Source organism: Arachis ipaensis, chromosome B05, assembly GCF_000816755.2.
Source record: "Arachis ipaensis cultivar K30076 chromosome B05, Araip1.1, whole genome shotgun sequence".
In the NCBI taxonomy this organism is placed as follows: domain Eukaryota; kingdom Viridiplantae; phylum Streptophyta; class Magnoliopsida; order Fabales; family Fabaceae; genus Arachis; species Arachis ipaensis.
This window is the reverse complement of record NC_029789.2, coordinates 12746682-12760263: the sequence shown is the minus strand read 5'-3', so window position 1 is coordinate 12760263 and position 13582 is coordinate 12746682. Positions and strand designations below refer to the sequence as shown.

The window sequence follows — 13582 nt, the reverse complement described above, 5'->3', positions numbered from 1 at the left end:
GATTTTTCATTGCGACTGACTTAGGAGCCATCTTTTCTGCACAACATCAAGAAATCAAAAACAAAGTCAGGCATCAAATGTATGATTAAACGGCACCTCAAAAGAAAATATAAAGAAGGCTTTCTAGCTTGGATTAGAGTTGGTTGGGGTTCCCTAAAAATTTTTTGGTATCCAAATAAGGAGCACGACCCTAACACTCATGGAACAGGCCAATTACGCTCTCTTCGAACTCGTCTAAATCATCTAAATTGTATTTAAATATCATCACTTTCTCTTTTCAGTATAAAAAAAATGGGGTTCATCGTTCTCGTAAAAAAAGAAAGGACAGACATTCTCAATAGCCCAGATTTTGAAAAAATAATTGTTAAAATCACAAAAAGACTCGTCAAAGATAGCAAAAACCTTTCTCCCCTGGACAGCCCAAAAGGAGACCCAGCCTTGTTTTTTGGAATTAGAACTAAAAAGCTTAGTAAGAACAAAGAGATAAAAGGAGACCTTCAAAGAAGGTCGGACATCAAGCTCCCGACATAAAAACTGGTATATTTTCAGAAAATCCTAGGAAGTAAGGTGCAGATGGGTAGGAGCGACATTGCAAGTTCAGAGGACATCAATCTTGAAATTGGAAAAAGGGAGACGAACATCTAGTTTAGTAAAGAAGCAATCATAGGCATATAAGAAGTGGCGTTATGACCTATCAAGTCGGAAAAAAGATACCCTTTCCTCGGGATCAGCAACAATTATTTCATAATTCCTCTCATCCTCCCGATTTACACACAGCCTATAATGTCTACGAAATTATTCAGCATACTTTCTATCAGTTACAAGGACGGGAGTAAGGACAGTTATATCTATCCAGGTCATGTCGGATGAAAATTTAGTTGACATGTTGTGAATTATAGATTGAAACATAAAAGCTATACCTACAAATACAACAAGCAAAAATCGTCACAAGAGAACTCGGACACTAATCTAAGAAAATCGGGTTATTATCAACAGTTTGAAAATGTACAAATTCGAAAATTTCTCACACAAAATATCACAATATACTTCCAAATACAGAAATGATATCACTTCTAAATACATAAAAGTGACACCATTTGGGGATAACCACAGCTAGGGGTGTCCATGGATCGGATTCGATCCGCATATCCGAATCCGATCCAAAAATTGCGGATATGGATCCAATCCGCAAGGCTTTTGGATCGGATCGGATCGGATCCGTACACTAATCGGATCGGATTGCGGATTTTGTGTTGATATCCGCATATCCGATCCGCATATCCGCGTATCTGCAAAATTAAAGAAATAAAAAAGTAAATATTCTTTTTATGTTTTATTTCAATTAATAATTATCATATATGTTATATTATTTTAATTTATTATTTAAGAAAAGTATGTTTAATATTATTTTAAGAGTAAACATATTTAAAAGAATAGAAAAAATGAATTTTATTGATATTTTTTTTAATAAAAATAAGCTTTTAAAAATATTTTTGTGTTTTGCGGATATATCCGATATCCGATCCGATCCGATAATTTTAATGCGGATCGGATCGAATTTTTGGCCATATCCGATCCGCAGACACCCCTAACCACAGCTACATCAAAGTTCACAGTCACAGTTTCAAAGAAAACGTAAATTCTTTATCATCAATAACATTTCAAACTACCACTCGAAGTAAAACACAGATACTACCCAAAACATGGAAATGAAACAGAAAGCATGAAAAGGTTAAAAAGAGTACCAACCTTAAAGAAATGCAAAGACAGAAGGGCACGATTAGGCAGCGAAAACGTGAATGATCCTTTCAAAAAGCGCGAACGAAACCCTCTAAAAGGGTTCAAGATGGAAAGATCTTGGGTGATGGGGCAAAGAACAAAGAAAGTGAAAGGAGGTGAGAATGCGAACGTTTCAGAAATGGAATAAGAAAGAAGAGGAAAAAAAGTGAAGCATTTATAAGACACAAGGGGCAAACGAGAGATTTCGCACCCCTCTTTAATGTCACGCATGGATCCCAATAAAACTACCGCGTAACATACGCCACATCATTAAGCAGCGCAACATTTCAAAATTTTTTGAAACACATTGAGTTTCCGACTTCTTGAAGGCGGCATACCCGACGAAGGAAACTGAAGCCACAAATGCTCGAATCCGACCTTATAAAAGCTCGGACTCAAGTAGAGGCACTGTTCATACCCTGAACCAAAAACAGAAAGGCATGTCCAATAAGGATAAAGGCCCGCCTAAAATAGGTAGCCTATTCTATCTACCCGACTTTATAAGAGATCGGGCACGACATGGGTAGCCCAACCCTGTTTATTTAAACAAGTAACTAACTCCCCTAAATATTTCTTACTATCTGTACCTCATCTAAAAGGAAGATCTCAACAAAATCCCAAGATAAAGGGGACGGTTATCTACTTTACTATAAATACACTTGATACTCCTCAGATATATTCATGTCCCAATCTACTTAAAATCCTTGCTAAATTAAGCATCAGAGTCTCTTGCAGGTACGACCCCCTACTTTCTCGCGAGAAACTCGACGGCGGTACCTCGACATTAGCATAAGTCAGATTCTACCTCAGGAGGAGTCTGGACCTCACGTTCAGGCCCAAATTACAGTTTCAGGTAACTCCCAGAATAATATGTATATGCCACATGGATGTGTATGTTAAATAAAGGGTAAAGTACTAAATTTGTCTCCTACATTTGGACGTAATCTTGTTTTGGTCCTTAAGGTTTAAAGTGTCCTATTTGAATCTAAAAAAATTTCATTTAGTTTCAATGTAGTCCCACCGTGGGGTCAAAGTTAGATAATTAATGGAATGTCCTACATAATAGTAGTACAAAAATAATGTCGATAATCTGGAAAACAAATACAAGCTCCAGAGGCACAAAATCTACCGTTGATGCATCAATACATTTATTTATCAGTCTTCTTACAATTTAAATGAAATATTTTCTATAGAACTAAAAAGAATGATAAATAAATGTATTGATGCATCCACGGTTGATTTTGTGCCTCTGGAGCTTGTACTTGTTCTCCAGATTATCGATCTTGTTCTTGTACTGCTGTCATGTAAGACATTCCGTTAATCATTTAACTTTGACCTTACGGTGGGACTACATTGAAGTTAAATGAAACTTTTTTGAATTCAAATAGGACATTTTAAACCTTAAAGACCAAAACAGGATTACACTCAAACATAACGGACCAAATTATTACTTTACCCTTAAATAAATCTAATTATGAAGTAGAAATTCAGTTAGTTTTTTGAGTTAATTGATAATTTGGTGATCAAGTTGAGATTCAAGTGAAAAGTAGAAGAATAACTTTGATTATACTTAATTCCTAGTTATCACACTAATTATTATTATTATTATTATTATTATTATTATTATTATACTTGTTATATTTTTTATGCAAAAACTCTTTTTATATTATAAATACATATATAAGAATCTAATGAATAAATTTATTATTATTTTTGTCTAAAAAATACAAAAAATTATGGTACAATATTATTGTGTAATTAATAATAATAATTTTATTTTATTTTTTTATATAGTGTAATTGATACTAATGAATGTCACTGAATGCGTATTCGGTGATGATAATTGTATGAGTATATCTACTTATAATCTTACATAGTGTATTCACATATATATAATCAATATTTGAATCATTTCTTAATGAAATATATATCTGATTTGGAGTTAGAGAAAATTCAATATAACAAAATGAAATATACAAACATAGTTAGAGAAAATTCAATATAACAAAATGAAATATACAAACATCAAAACATAAAAGTAAACAAATTATAATAATATACTTTTAAATTGATTATTTGATTGAAAGGAATTATCTCTTTGCGTTAATACTTTTTTATTAATCTTGAATAGAAAATAACAAATTATCAAAACATGCTATAGAAATTGGCGTCGCCCGGACTTGAACCGGAGACCTTCAGTGTGTTAGACTGACGTGATAACCAACTACACCACGACACCTTTTTTGTTGAAATTACTTTTCCAGAAGAATTTTATTTCGTATTGTAGTGCTCCTTCATAAAGTTCTAAAGTAACAAGCCTATATCGTTCTAATACTTGAAATTTCTTAAAAAAATTATGTTAATCTTTGATGGATGATGTTAGAGCTTTTAAAATTTTAAGAATAAAACTAAAACACATCTATGTTTGCAATTTTAAATATCAAACTTAATATTTACTGAATTTTTGTATACCAAGACAATTTGTAGGAAATTGCTATATTTTATTTGCTGAATAATTAACTTCTTTGGTTAATCCGGACATAAACCAGACAAAACGTACCGCATTTTTTGCTTTTCATGTCACAAAGTACAAACCTACTTTAAAGGCTTCAATCAAAACTCAAAAGGCTAGGCATTTGTTTCTGATAACTGAAAAAGATAAAATACTAAACACAAAATATAAAAGATAGAAATATAAAATTTAATATTTTTGTATTTTGTTTAATGATAAAATAAAATAAATTATAAAAATTTAATTTATTTTTATTTTTTAAATTTAAAAAATTTTAAAAAATATAATAATAAAAAATATAATTTTAATAACAATAAAAAATAAATTATATTATTTATTAGTATTTTTGTGTTTAATATTTTTAAATATAATATTTTATGTTTTTACGTCTCTGTTTTAATGTTATGTTCCTGTAAACAAACGCGGTCAATACGAAGGATGGAGGACATGTCGCCGTCACGTTTTCCGTTCCCGTTCGTATCGTAATACGTATTGCTAACGGACTAACGGAGCCTCCCCAGTATCCAAAAGGTTTCTTCAGTTTTCTTGCTAGCCTTTCTCATTCTTCTTCGAGAAATCGCACCACTCTCTTCATCGATGTTTAGGGTTTAACGTATAGAGTTTAGGGTCCTAATAAATTGCATCACTTTTTCGATAGGCGACTCACCACCACCACCACATGTAAACGAAAGTGATTATACGAAGGTAGAAGCTAGTATTGAAGAGCTTCCTAAAACAAAGAAAAATTAAGAAATCCAGAAGCTACGACAATTAAAAGAGTCCAGTCCATGAAGTGATTTCAATATATTGTCAAACGAAAACCAACAAATTGCAACAAATAACAAATAGTCATTTTTATTTAAACCTCCAAATAGTACTCCATTAACAATGGGGACGTGATGCGATTTATTGTCTAAAAAAACGTGAATAAAATATCAATTTCACGATATCATCAAGATCCATGGTTTGAAGAGAGGTGCGATTTATCGGAGAAGAGAAGAAAATGGTTTGCGTGTTGAAAGATCGATGTTATATTACTTATATATATATATATAATTATCACCGTTGATGTAAATGAAGGGTTGAGATTAGTGGGATCCGCTCCCTCCTGAATTCCCAAAGCCCAAAGGCCCCCCTATATTGAGAGAGAGAGAGAGAGAGAGAGATAGAGACTAATCATTATTGAATTCAACTCTATACTGCGTAATCATTTGCTTTGTTGTTTCTCTTCCCTTCTGTTCTCTTCTCTGTTTTCTCTTTTGCGAGTACTACTACCACCACTTTATTAGTATTTTACTCATTCCTTAATCCTTTTCACTCCCCTCGCTCTCTAATCTATGTTCTTATGCCACCCAAATTAATACTACAACACTATCTGTAAAATCACTGAGTCAAATTATCCAACTCGCCGAGTCACGTTCCCCGATCTTCACAGATGTCCAACACACGCTCCCCGACGCGTTCCTCCGAGGACATCGTCGATTCCACGCCGTTTCTCGGCAATACCGGGACTGGCGCTGCCACCGACGAATTCAATTCAGGCCGCCGATTCGTACGGCGGCAGAGCCTCCGACAGGCGGCGAGGTTCCTCCGGCAGGCGAGCGGGAGGAGGATGATGAGAGAGCCGTCGATGGTGGTGCGAGAGACGGCGGCGGAGCAATTGGAGGAGAGGCAGAGCGATTGGGCGTATTCGAAGCCGGTGGTGATCCTCGACATGGTTTGGAACTTCGCGTTCGTCGTGGTGGCGGCGACGGTGTTGTTTCTGAGCAGGAAAGAATCTCCGGAAATGCCTCTGAGGCTGTGGATTATAGGTTACGCTATGCAGTGCGTCCTTCACATGGTTTGCGTTTGCGTTGAGTACAGGAGAAGGAGGAGGATCCAGCGGTCGCAGTCTCTGAACGGTGGTGGAGAAGAAAGGGTTGGAAGCAGTGGGAATTTGAGTTCACCTTCGAGGGAGGGTTCTTCGCACTATGTCACATTGGGCCAGTTGGATGAAGACAGCACTAGGTGAATTTCTTCACCTTCTTAGTTACTTTTGGTATTGAATATTGAAGCATTTATGGTTTATGTCTTCAGAATTTTGGATCTACATGATAGTTACATGTTGTTAATCTGTTCCGATGCTTGCTATGAATTTTATGTTGTTTTGATATAATTAGGAGTTGTAGGTTTGAGTGAAGTGATTCTGCTTACCTATTCTTGTTCTTTTTATTGAGTTCAGTCTACCATGTATTTTGCTGGTTAAGATTAATCGTAGTTCTGAGCATAAGAGGTGCTTGTCTTAGATTTGAATCTATGCCTCACAAAGCAAAGTTGGTTACTATTTCAACCAGTTCTTGTATTTGATATGGCCAGCTTTTGGCAGAATTGAATCAGAGCTGATTCAGGGATATATGCTATGGGACATTTTTGCATTAATTTGAACACATGAGCTTTAGCTGACGTTAAGCAAAGACTAGCTTTGTTAGCAGACAACCCTACCTAAGATTCAATAAACATCTCAAAGAGCCGATGTGGCTGCTGTAATTTACTCTTTAGGATAGTAGAGAACTAGAGATTCAAGTTAATTTGAAAAATATTGCATGCTCACTGAAAGCCTCTTAAATTGGAATATCTCTAACATCCCTCTCATGTTACTTTGAGTTACTCAAATGATTTGGTAATGTAAGTTTGATGGTAAAGAGATGATAGAGAGTGTTATGAGAATAAAAAGGAAGCCAACTGCTCGAGGCTCCTACATGGTGGCGGGGTCTGGAGAAGATAGATATGGCACCTTACCCCGTTGAGTACAGTGGATTTTTTGGGCTTGAAATCCATGGTATTAGGTCACAAGGTTCTAACCAAAAGTTAAGTGTGTAAGGACTAGACCAGTGATAGTTTAATTTATATGACATGAGTACCATCTATTGTGTTACCAACTTACCATGTACGTGTCACTGTTATTTTTCTTGTGTGATGCATTTTTAATGTTTGTTATTTTTTCTTATCAGTGTTGCAAAGCATTTGGAATCAGCAAATACGATGTTTTCTTTTATTTGGTGGATTATTGGGTTCTACTGGGTATCAGCTGGTAGTCAATCTTTAGTCGAAGAATCTCCTCTTCTTTACTGGTTTGTGCTCCCTCAGCTTCCGTTGTTCAGCATGTTTATATATCCACTATCAAATGTTCTATTTACAATTTACCCACCTTTTAGCAAGTATACCCTTGTTTACCTATTTTGATTGAACACTGTTGACAGAATCTGCTTGCTTTTCAGGCTATGTATAATCTTCCTTGGTTTTGATGTCTTCTTTGTTGTATTCTGTGTTGCACTGGCATGTATTATTGGTATCGCTGTTTGCTGTTGTCTTCCATGCATCATTGCCCTTCTTTATGCAGTTGCAGACCAGGTATGCATCTGAAATCAGTCATCAAATGTTCTTTTATGTGTTATAGCTGGATGGATTTAGTGTCTCAAGTGCCAATGGAAGTACTATATTCATATTCCCTATAAAATTGGGCTTTGAAATTGCATTTTAACATTGAACTATTTCAATACATAATTATAGCTAAAAAAAAACCCATAATACTAGAATCTTTGTATTTTGTGAAACACAAGAATGAATGCTACGAAACTATATTAATGTTATGGTTGTGTTAACCAGGAGTTATATGTGTGCTGATTTTGACTGATTAGAGAAGTATGAATTTATTTGTTTCATTATTAAAGTTGTTAAAGTTAAATCAGATGTACATACTTATTGTATTAACCCACTGATGGAACTCATTGTTACAATATAATGTAGCAATATGATGCAAGTGCAAAAATAATGGTTTGCTCCATAGGCTCTCCTTTTGTGCTTGTTACCAATTACCAATTTATTTGCAAAACCTCAAGTGACTGTTCTTACTATGGATGTCTATCCCTAAAATTCTGAGGGCTGAAAATGAGTCAAATTATAACATTAGATACTTATAATTTGGAGAGCTACAGGATCTATCTGGAGATAACCAGTTAATGTGAATTGGAGTTTCTTTAACCTTATGTCTTCGTTATTTATCATGAGGTGTTTCTGCACATGAAGTATATCTTCAAACTTATTTCCTATGACTTTTTTGGAGATTATAAATGTGTCACTTATTATTGACATCTATATGCAATCTTGGTACTTGTAAGTTGGTTGCTAGCCTGAATAAATGAAGTTTATTTTAGTTCATATTTATTTTGATTATACATGATAATGCTTTTGTGTAGCCAAGGGCTATTTTGTTTGGAGATATTTGCTGTGATTTATAGTTGCCCTGTACCTTGGTTTCATCTTTGAGTGTGCGTGTGCCCATGCTCACACATGTGGGTAAAAAAGCAGGAAGGAGCATCAAAAGAGGATATTGAGCAGCTATCAAAGTATAAATTTCGGAAAGTTGAAAACAATGAGAAACTTGCTGGAAATACACAAGGACCTGTTGGAGGAGTAATGACCGAATGCCGATCTGACTCACCTGGTGAACATGTTCTTGCTGAGGAGGATGCGGTATTGTTATGAATTTCTGTTATATGCATGTGGACTTTAGTTTTTCTCCCTTTTCCAAGTAATTTTGATATAAGAATGTTGTCCCATGATGTAGGAATGTTGCATCTGCCTTTCGTCCTATGACGATGGGGTTGAACTAAGACAACTTCCTTGTGGTCATCATTTTCACTGCTCCTGCGTTGATAAATGGCTGTATATCAATGCTACTTGCCCACTCTGCAAGTATAACATCTTGAAAAGTAGCAACCTCGGTCAAGAGGAAGTGTAGAAGATGTTTGCGAAGGTTGTAGCAGCCATGTTTCGTTGAGGAATCCGTATGCTGCCTTGGTTGACAGTCAGCACACTAGGCAGTGCATGTTGATATATACATTTTGATACAGGCCCTAAACAGTTGGTACTTGCGGCTGCTATTTGCTTGTTATCTTGTAGCGATAGCTGGTTTGATTATTTTTAGGTATTGTAACTTTATAACTCGTTGTGTATATCAGTGTTATTTGGTTCGTGCCGGTTACAATCATGGCAATTCGGTTTGTTGTTTTCAACTTCATCATTAACACTGAAAATATTATTGTGAAATGAACAGAACGGAGTATAGTCTATAAAATTTACATTCCTTGGATAGTTTTGATGAATTATTACGTTATATGATTTTTGACATAGTAGGTATTTGATGAGTTAAATATTTTTTTGTTACGTTGTTGTAATAAGACATAATTAACCAATGGCTCTTCGGTGGGGCGTTTGATTGCTTTAAACTTTAAAGATGTTATTCCTCCAATCCCCAGCCTATCTGAATGATCTTTATATTTGTAGCGTAAAGTGAAAAATCATTGCAAAGTTTATAAGTCAAGCAGGCAGTAGAAAGGCAAAGCCTTTTGGACTGCGCTGTCTAAACAATGTCATAAATGATTCTGATTCTACTTAGTTTAGATTAGATTCAGTTGATTGTAAGAAAAAATTACTTTACAATTCGTAGTGACCACAAAATACGAATAAATTGCCACAATAATCTTATATATGGTGCAATTTTCATGTGGATGTAACTATATTAGAATGTTGTATGTTTAAAAAATCGCGGATCACACGTACGATGGTTACATTTGCAACAATAATTTTGTTAAAATCCCAAATACAGTTATTTAGCCACACAAAAATATTAAATTTTAATCATGTGAGAAAAAAATTTGAGTTTAATTTTGTTGTATGGATAACATAAAACATTTTATAGAGTTGTCTAATCATATCCATTAACAATATATCATAATTAAATTTTTTAATAAAAATCAATGGAGAGAATCCATCCCATAATAACAATTCTAAAAAAGCAATGGTGGGCCTCTCAGCCCAAAAAGAGTACCCAGCATTCAAAAATCAGAAAGAGAGATACCAACGGCTAGTTGCAGTTTCTAGCATGGAAAGGTAAAAAAGAAAGCGCAGGCCCCAACGGTCATATTCATATTCATGCTATCTAATCTCCTTTTATAAGTCTCTCACTTTAACCCTAATCGCGTATGATTTCTTTCTTTCTTCTCTGTACCGTCGCTTCTTAATTTTCTCTCTCACACTCTCTTTCCGCTCTCTTTTTGCGGTAATCCCCTAAGTTTCGAACTTTGTTTTTCTTCTCGAGTCAATTCCAATGGAGACACCATCATCCGCAAGAAGAGTCACAAGATCACAGACCTTGGCTTCTTCCAACGGCAACAGCATTCCTCTTTCAAGTGACTATTTCAGTATTTCTATTTCTTTCCTCTCTTCTTTTCCTCCAACAATGCTAAATAATAAACAAAGAAAGATCAAAATTTTCTTCCACTTAAATCAACCCATTTCGTTACTTCCAAATGGGATAACATCAATTTTAATTCTTTTTTGCTCATTGCATCAGGAAAAATGGAGGATTCTGAAAAGAGCATGTCAAAGTCAAGGCAAAGAAGTACACAAAAGCAGCAAGATCGATCAGCGCTGATCGACATAACAAACGATTCTCCGATCGTGGGGTTGGCGAATGGGGGAAGTCTGGAGACCCCCTTGGGTGGGAAGCAGAGGGGAAGCAGCAGCAGGGTGAAGAAGACGCCGGGTTCCGGCGAGGCGCTGCTAAGGGGTCAGGTGAAGACGCTGTTGCAGAAGGTTGAAGAAGAAGCTGTGCTTTCCAAACTCTCACTTGAAAGCCGTCCTTTTCTTCAACTAGTGACTTCTCCAATGGGTCTTCTTGCTCCAACCCCTGCAAACACCCCACAAATCCCGAATCTTTCGGGTTCTTTTGACACTGGTTTGGTTTCTGTCACACCTTCTCCCATTGTCCAAGAGCAGTTGATTTCTCAGGTTCGTTTTCAATTTTATGGTTTGACAGGATTCAGTTAAGCTGAATATAAATTGAATAACTTTTGTTGTTGTTTGTTGTGGCAGGTGGTGAATCATATATTTGAGGGGAAGAATGAAGAGAACTCCGAATCTGAAAAGAGTTTGATAACAAGGTCATTACTTCTTGATTTCTCTGAAAAATCTGAGATATCCGAAGAATGCTGCTCTGAGCTGAGTGAAGTGATGCAAGGAAGTGTGGATAGTAGCTGCAACACACAGAAGACCATTTCAGAGGACGACGATGCTTCAGTTTGGTCGATACAGGTGAATGCAAGCACCCGTGATGAAGAAGATGAGGAGGAGGAAGTAGCCGAAGAAGAGGAGGAGGAAGATTACTATGAGGATGTGGAAGAAGAAGGAGGATATGATGTTGATGAACTGTGTGAAGGCTTGAACAAGATAAGCATGAATGAAGGTAGCACATATGCAGGGAAGCACATAAGATTTGTATACAACAGTGATGACGAGCTCATCAAAGAAGAAGAGGAAGGAGGAAACAGTTCTTCTTCTTCTTCGTCGTCGTCTTCGCCAAACGTGATGCATTTGAAAGGATTGCCAACCCCAAAAGGAAAGCATCTACGCTTTTCGGAGGAAGAGGAAGGGAAATAGGATGAGAATTTCTGCCGGTTGTCTCTTTTGACACCATTTTAAGCTTTTTAATACCTTGTGTTTTTTGTTCCTTTGGCTGGATTGGAGTACATCTGACTTGCTTTGTCAATTGAAACCAGTTAGCGACCACAATTGGTGTGGTCAAATACCACAATAAAATAGTTTCCTTTATTTTAATATTTTTACTAAATCATTTTCTATGGAATTATTCTTTATAATGTTACACTTAAAATTGTCTTATAATCAAAACGCAGCTTAAAATTTAAAATACCAAATGCGTAGTATAAAAAATGTGAAAATATTTTTGCTTACAAAAATATTATTTATACACTAAAATTAACTACTAATATATTTATATTTTAACATATATTTTATACTGTGACACAAATTATAATGTGTCAGTGTGCAATTTGTTTAGATGCACTACTTGCTTTGTGCATGTGATACTTGATCTTATATGGATTTTTATTTTCATGTTGCTAAGTTTGCTACCAATTGTATTTGTAGGTCTAGTTGCCAATGTTATCCACAATTAATTACCAAAAGAATACAAGTTAAAAAGATGAGAAGCTATAATTACTTAACATAAAGAAATACAAATTGTTTATCCAACACACATTTAAAAGGCTTACCTACCTACTAGAATAATTTTTAAAAGAGCTTCCTAAACCTACACAAAATCAAGTGTTCTAACGTGTGCACATTATGACAAAGTGAATGAGAAATTCTGTTGGATTAAATCTTTAACTACTCACTATTAGTATCTTCAAGTTCATTATTAGGTGTGTACAGTAACGTCAAAACACAAAAGGCATTTATATAAGGATTATCTATATCTCACTTTATTGATTTTGCATTAGTTCTGCACTAAAATTCAGCAGAACAAATCAGAGCTAATTTCTATCCAATGAACTAAAAAAAATACAATATCATCGTTCACCGCATATCCAACATAAAGTGAAGAACAAAGCTAAACCTTTCTACTCCTTAAATTTCAAAAATATGTGTATCTATGTATGCTCACTACTCCTCAGTTAAAGAGTCAAAAGAGAAAAATATCATCACCTACCTAATTTACGGCTCTACAATTTAAAACACCAAAGCCACTGGAATTTGACAAGTGAAACATATCAACTAATCATTTCAATTTAAAGTCTCAACAAGAAGATTAACCAGGACAAAACTTCCTGATTCATTACAATAAATTATGAAACTATGAATTTTATTCCTTATACTAAGAAATAGTAATGCATGATAGTTGAATTTGGCTTTGAAAAAGGTTTAGTAACAGTAATAGAAAAAGATACTTGGTTCTTGTGAGCTCGATTGAGAGAGAACGCGAAGAAGGATCAAAGTAGGCGGAGCGATGGCGGCAACAAAGAGAAGGAGCGACGGCGGCATGACAGTAGCAGAGCGACAGCGGTGCGAGCAAGAGGAGCGACAATGGCGCGAACGTGGGGAGCGAAGCGGCACAATAGCAACAGAGTGTAACGACGGCGCGAGCAAGAGGAGCGACGGCGGCGCAACCATGGCAGAGCGACAACGGCAGCGGATAACGACGATTGAAAATGGTGTGACTTTGGAGGTTAGTCATGAAATAGAAAATTTGGGGGAAATGGACGCGGATTAATGATAAAAATGGTGTGAATTTGAGAGTTAACGATGAAATGGTGTTTCTGAACTTTGGACCGGGAAATGAGCACGGGACTTCGTTTTTTGTAATAAAAATCGACTCGATTTTAATTAAAAAAAGAATAATATTCTAAAAGTCTATTTTATACATTAAATTTACACCATTTATTTGATTTTAGA

At 35.5% G+C, this 13582-nt stretch overlaps 2 protein-coding genes and 1 non-coding gene across 4 annotated transcripts; 2 read left to right on the top strand and 1 right to left on the bottom strand.

Moving 5' to 3' along the window:
* Positions 3945 to 4018, bottom strand: TRNAV-AAC. Its single transcript has one exon. It is a non-coding gene; the product is annotated as a tRNA-Val (tRNA).
* Positions 5394 to 9435, top strand: LOC107642958 (E3 ubiquitin-protein ligase At1g12760). The gene is made up of 5 exons (XM_016346479.2): positions 5394 to 6298; positions 7282 to 7401; positions 7549 to 7681; positions 8639 to 8803; positions 8898 to 9435. The coding sequence occupies exons 1-5, from the start codon at positions 5727 to 5729 to the stop codon at positions 9069 to 9071; spliced, it is 1164 nt and encodes a 387-aa protein (XP_016201965.1). The 5' UTR covers positions 5394 to 5726; the 3' UTR covers positions 9072 to 9435.
* Positions 10292 to 11960, top strand: LOC107642957 (F-actin-methionine sulfoxide oxidase MICAL3). 2 transcript variants are annotated; one of them, XM_016346478.2, is made up of 3 exons: positions 10292 to 10521; positions 10686 to 11122; positions 11207 to 11960. In XM_016346478.2, the coding sequence occupies exons 1-3, from the start codon at positions 10440 to 10442 to the stop codon at positions 11768 to 11770; spliced, it is 1083 nt and encodes a 360-aa protein (XP_016201964.1). In that variant the 5' UTR covers positions 10292 to 10439; the 3' UTR covers positions 11771 to 11960. The 2 variants fall into 2 exon arrangements, with proteins under 2 accessions (XP_016201964.1, XP_016201963.1); XM_016346477.2 differs by having other exon boundaries at positions 10301 to 10533.

Excerpts from the sequence above, each read along its gene's own strand:
- LOC107642957 (XM_016346477.2), top strand. The coding sequence starts at position 10,440 with ATGGAGACACCATCATCCGCAAGAAGAGTCACAAGATCACAGACCTTG. Across the intron at positions 10,534-10,685 it reads TCTTTCAAGTGACTATTTCA|GAAAAATGGAGGATTCTGAA; the intron begins GTATTTCTATTT and ends TCATTGCATCAG. Across the intron at positions 11,123-11,206 it reads AAGAGCAGTTGATTTCTCAG|GTGGTGAATCATATATTTGA; the intron begins GTTCGTTTTCAA and ends TTGTTGTGGCAG.
- LOC107642958 (XM_016346479.2), top strand. The coding sequence starts at position 5,727 with ATGTCCAACACACGCTCCCCGACGCGTTCCTCCGAGGACATCGTCGAT. Across the intron at positions 7,402-7,548 it reads GAATCTCCTCTTCTTTACTG|GCTATGTATAATCTTCCTTG; the intron begins GTTTGTGCTCCC and ends CTTGCTTTTCAG. Across the intron at positions 8,804-8,897 it reads TTCTTGCTGAGGAGGATGCG|GAATGTTGCATCTGCCTTTC; the intron begins GTATTGTTATGA and ends CCCATGATGTAG.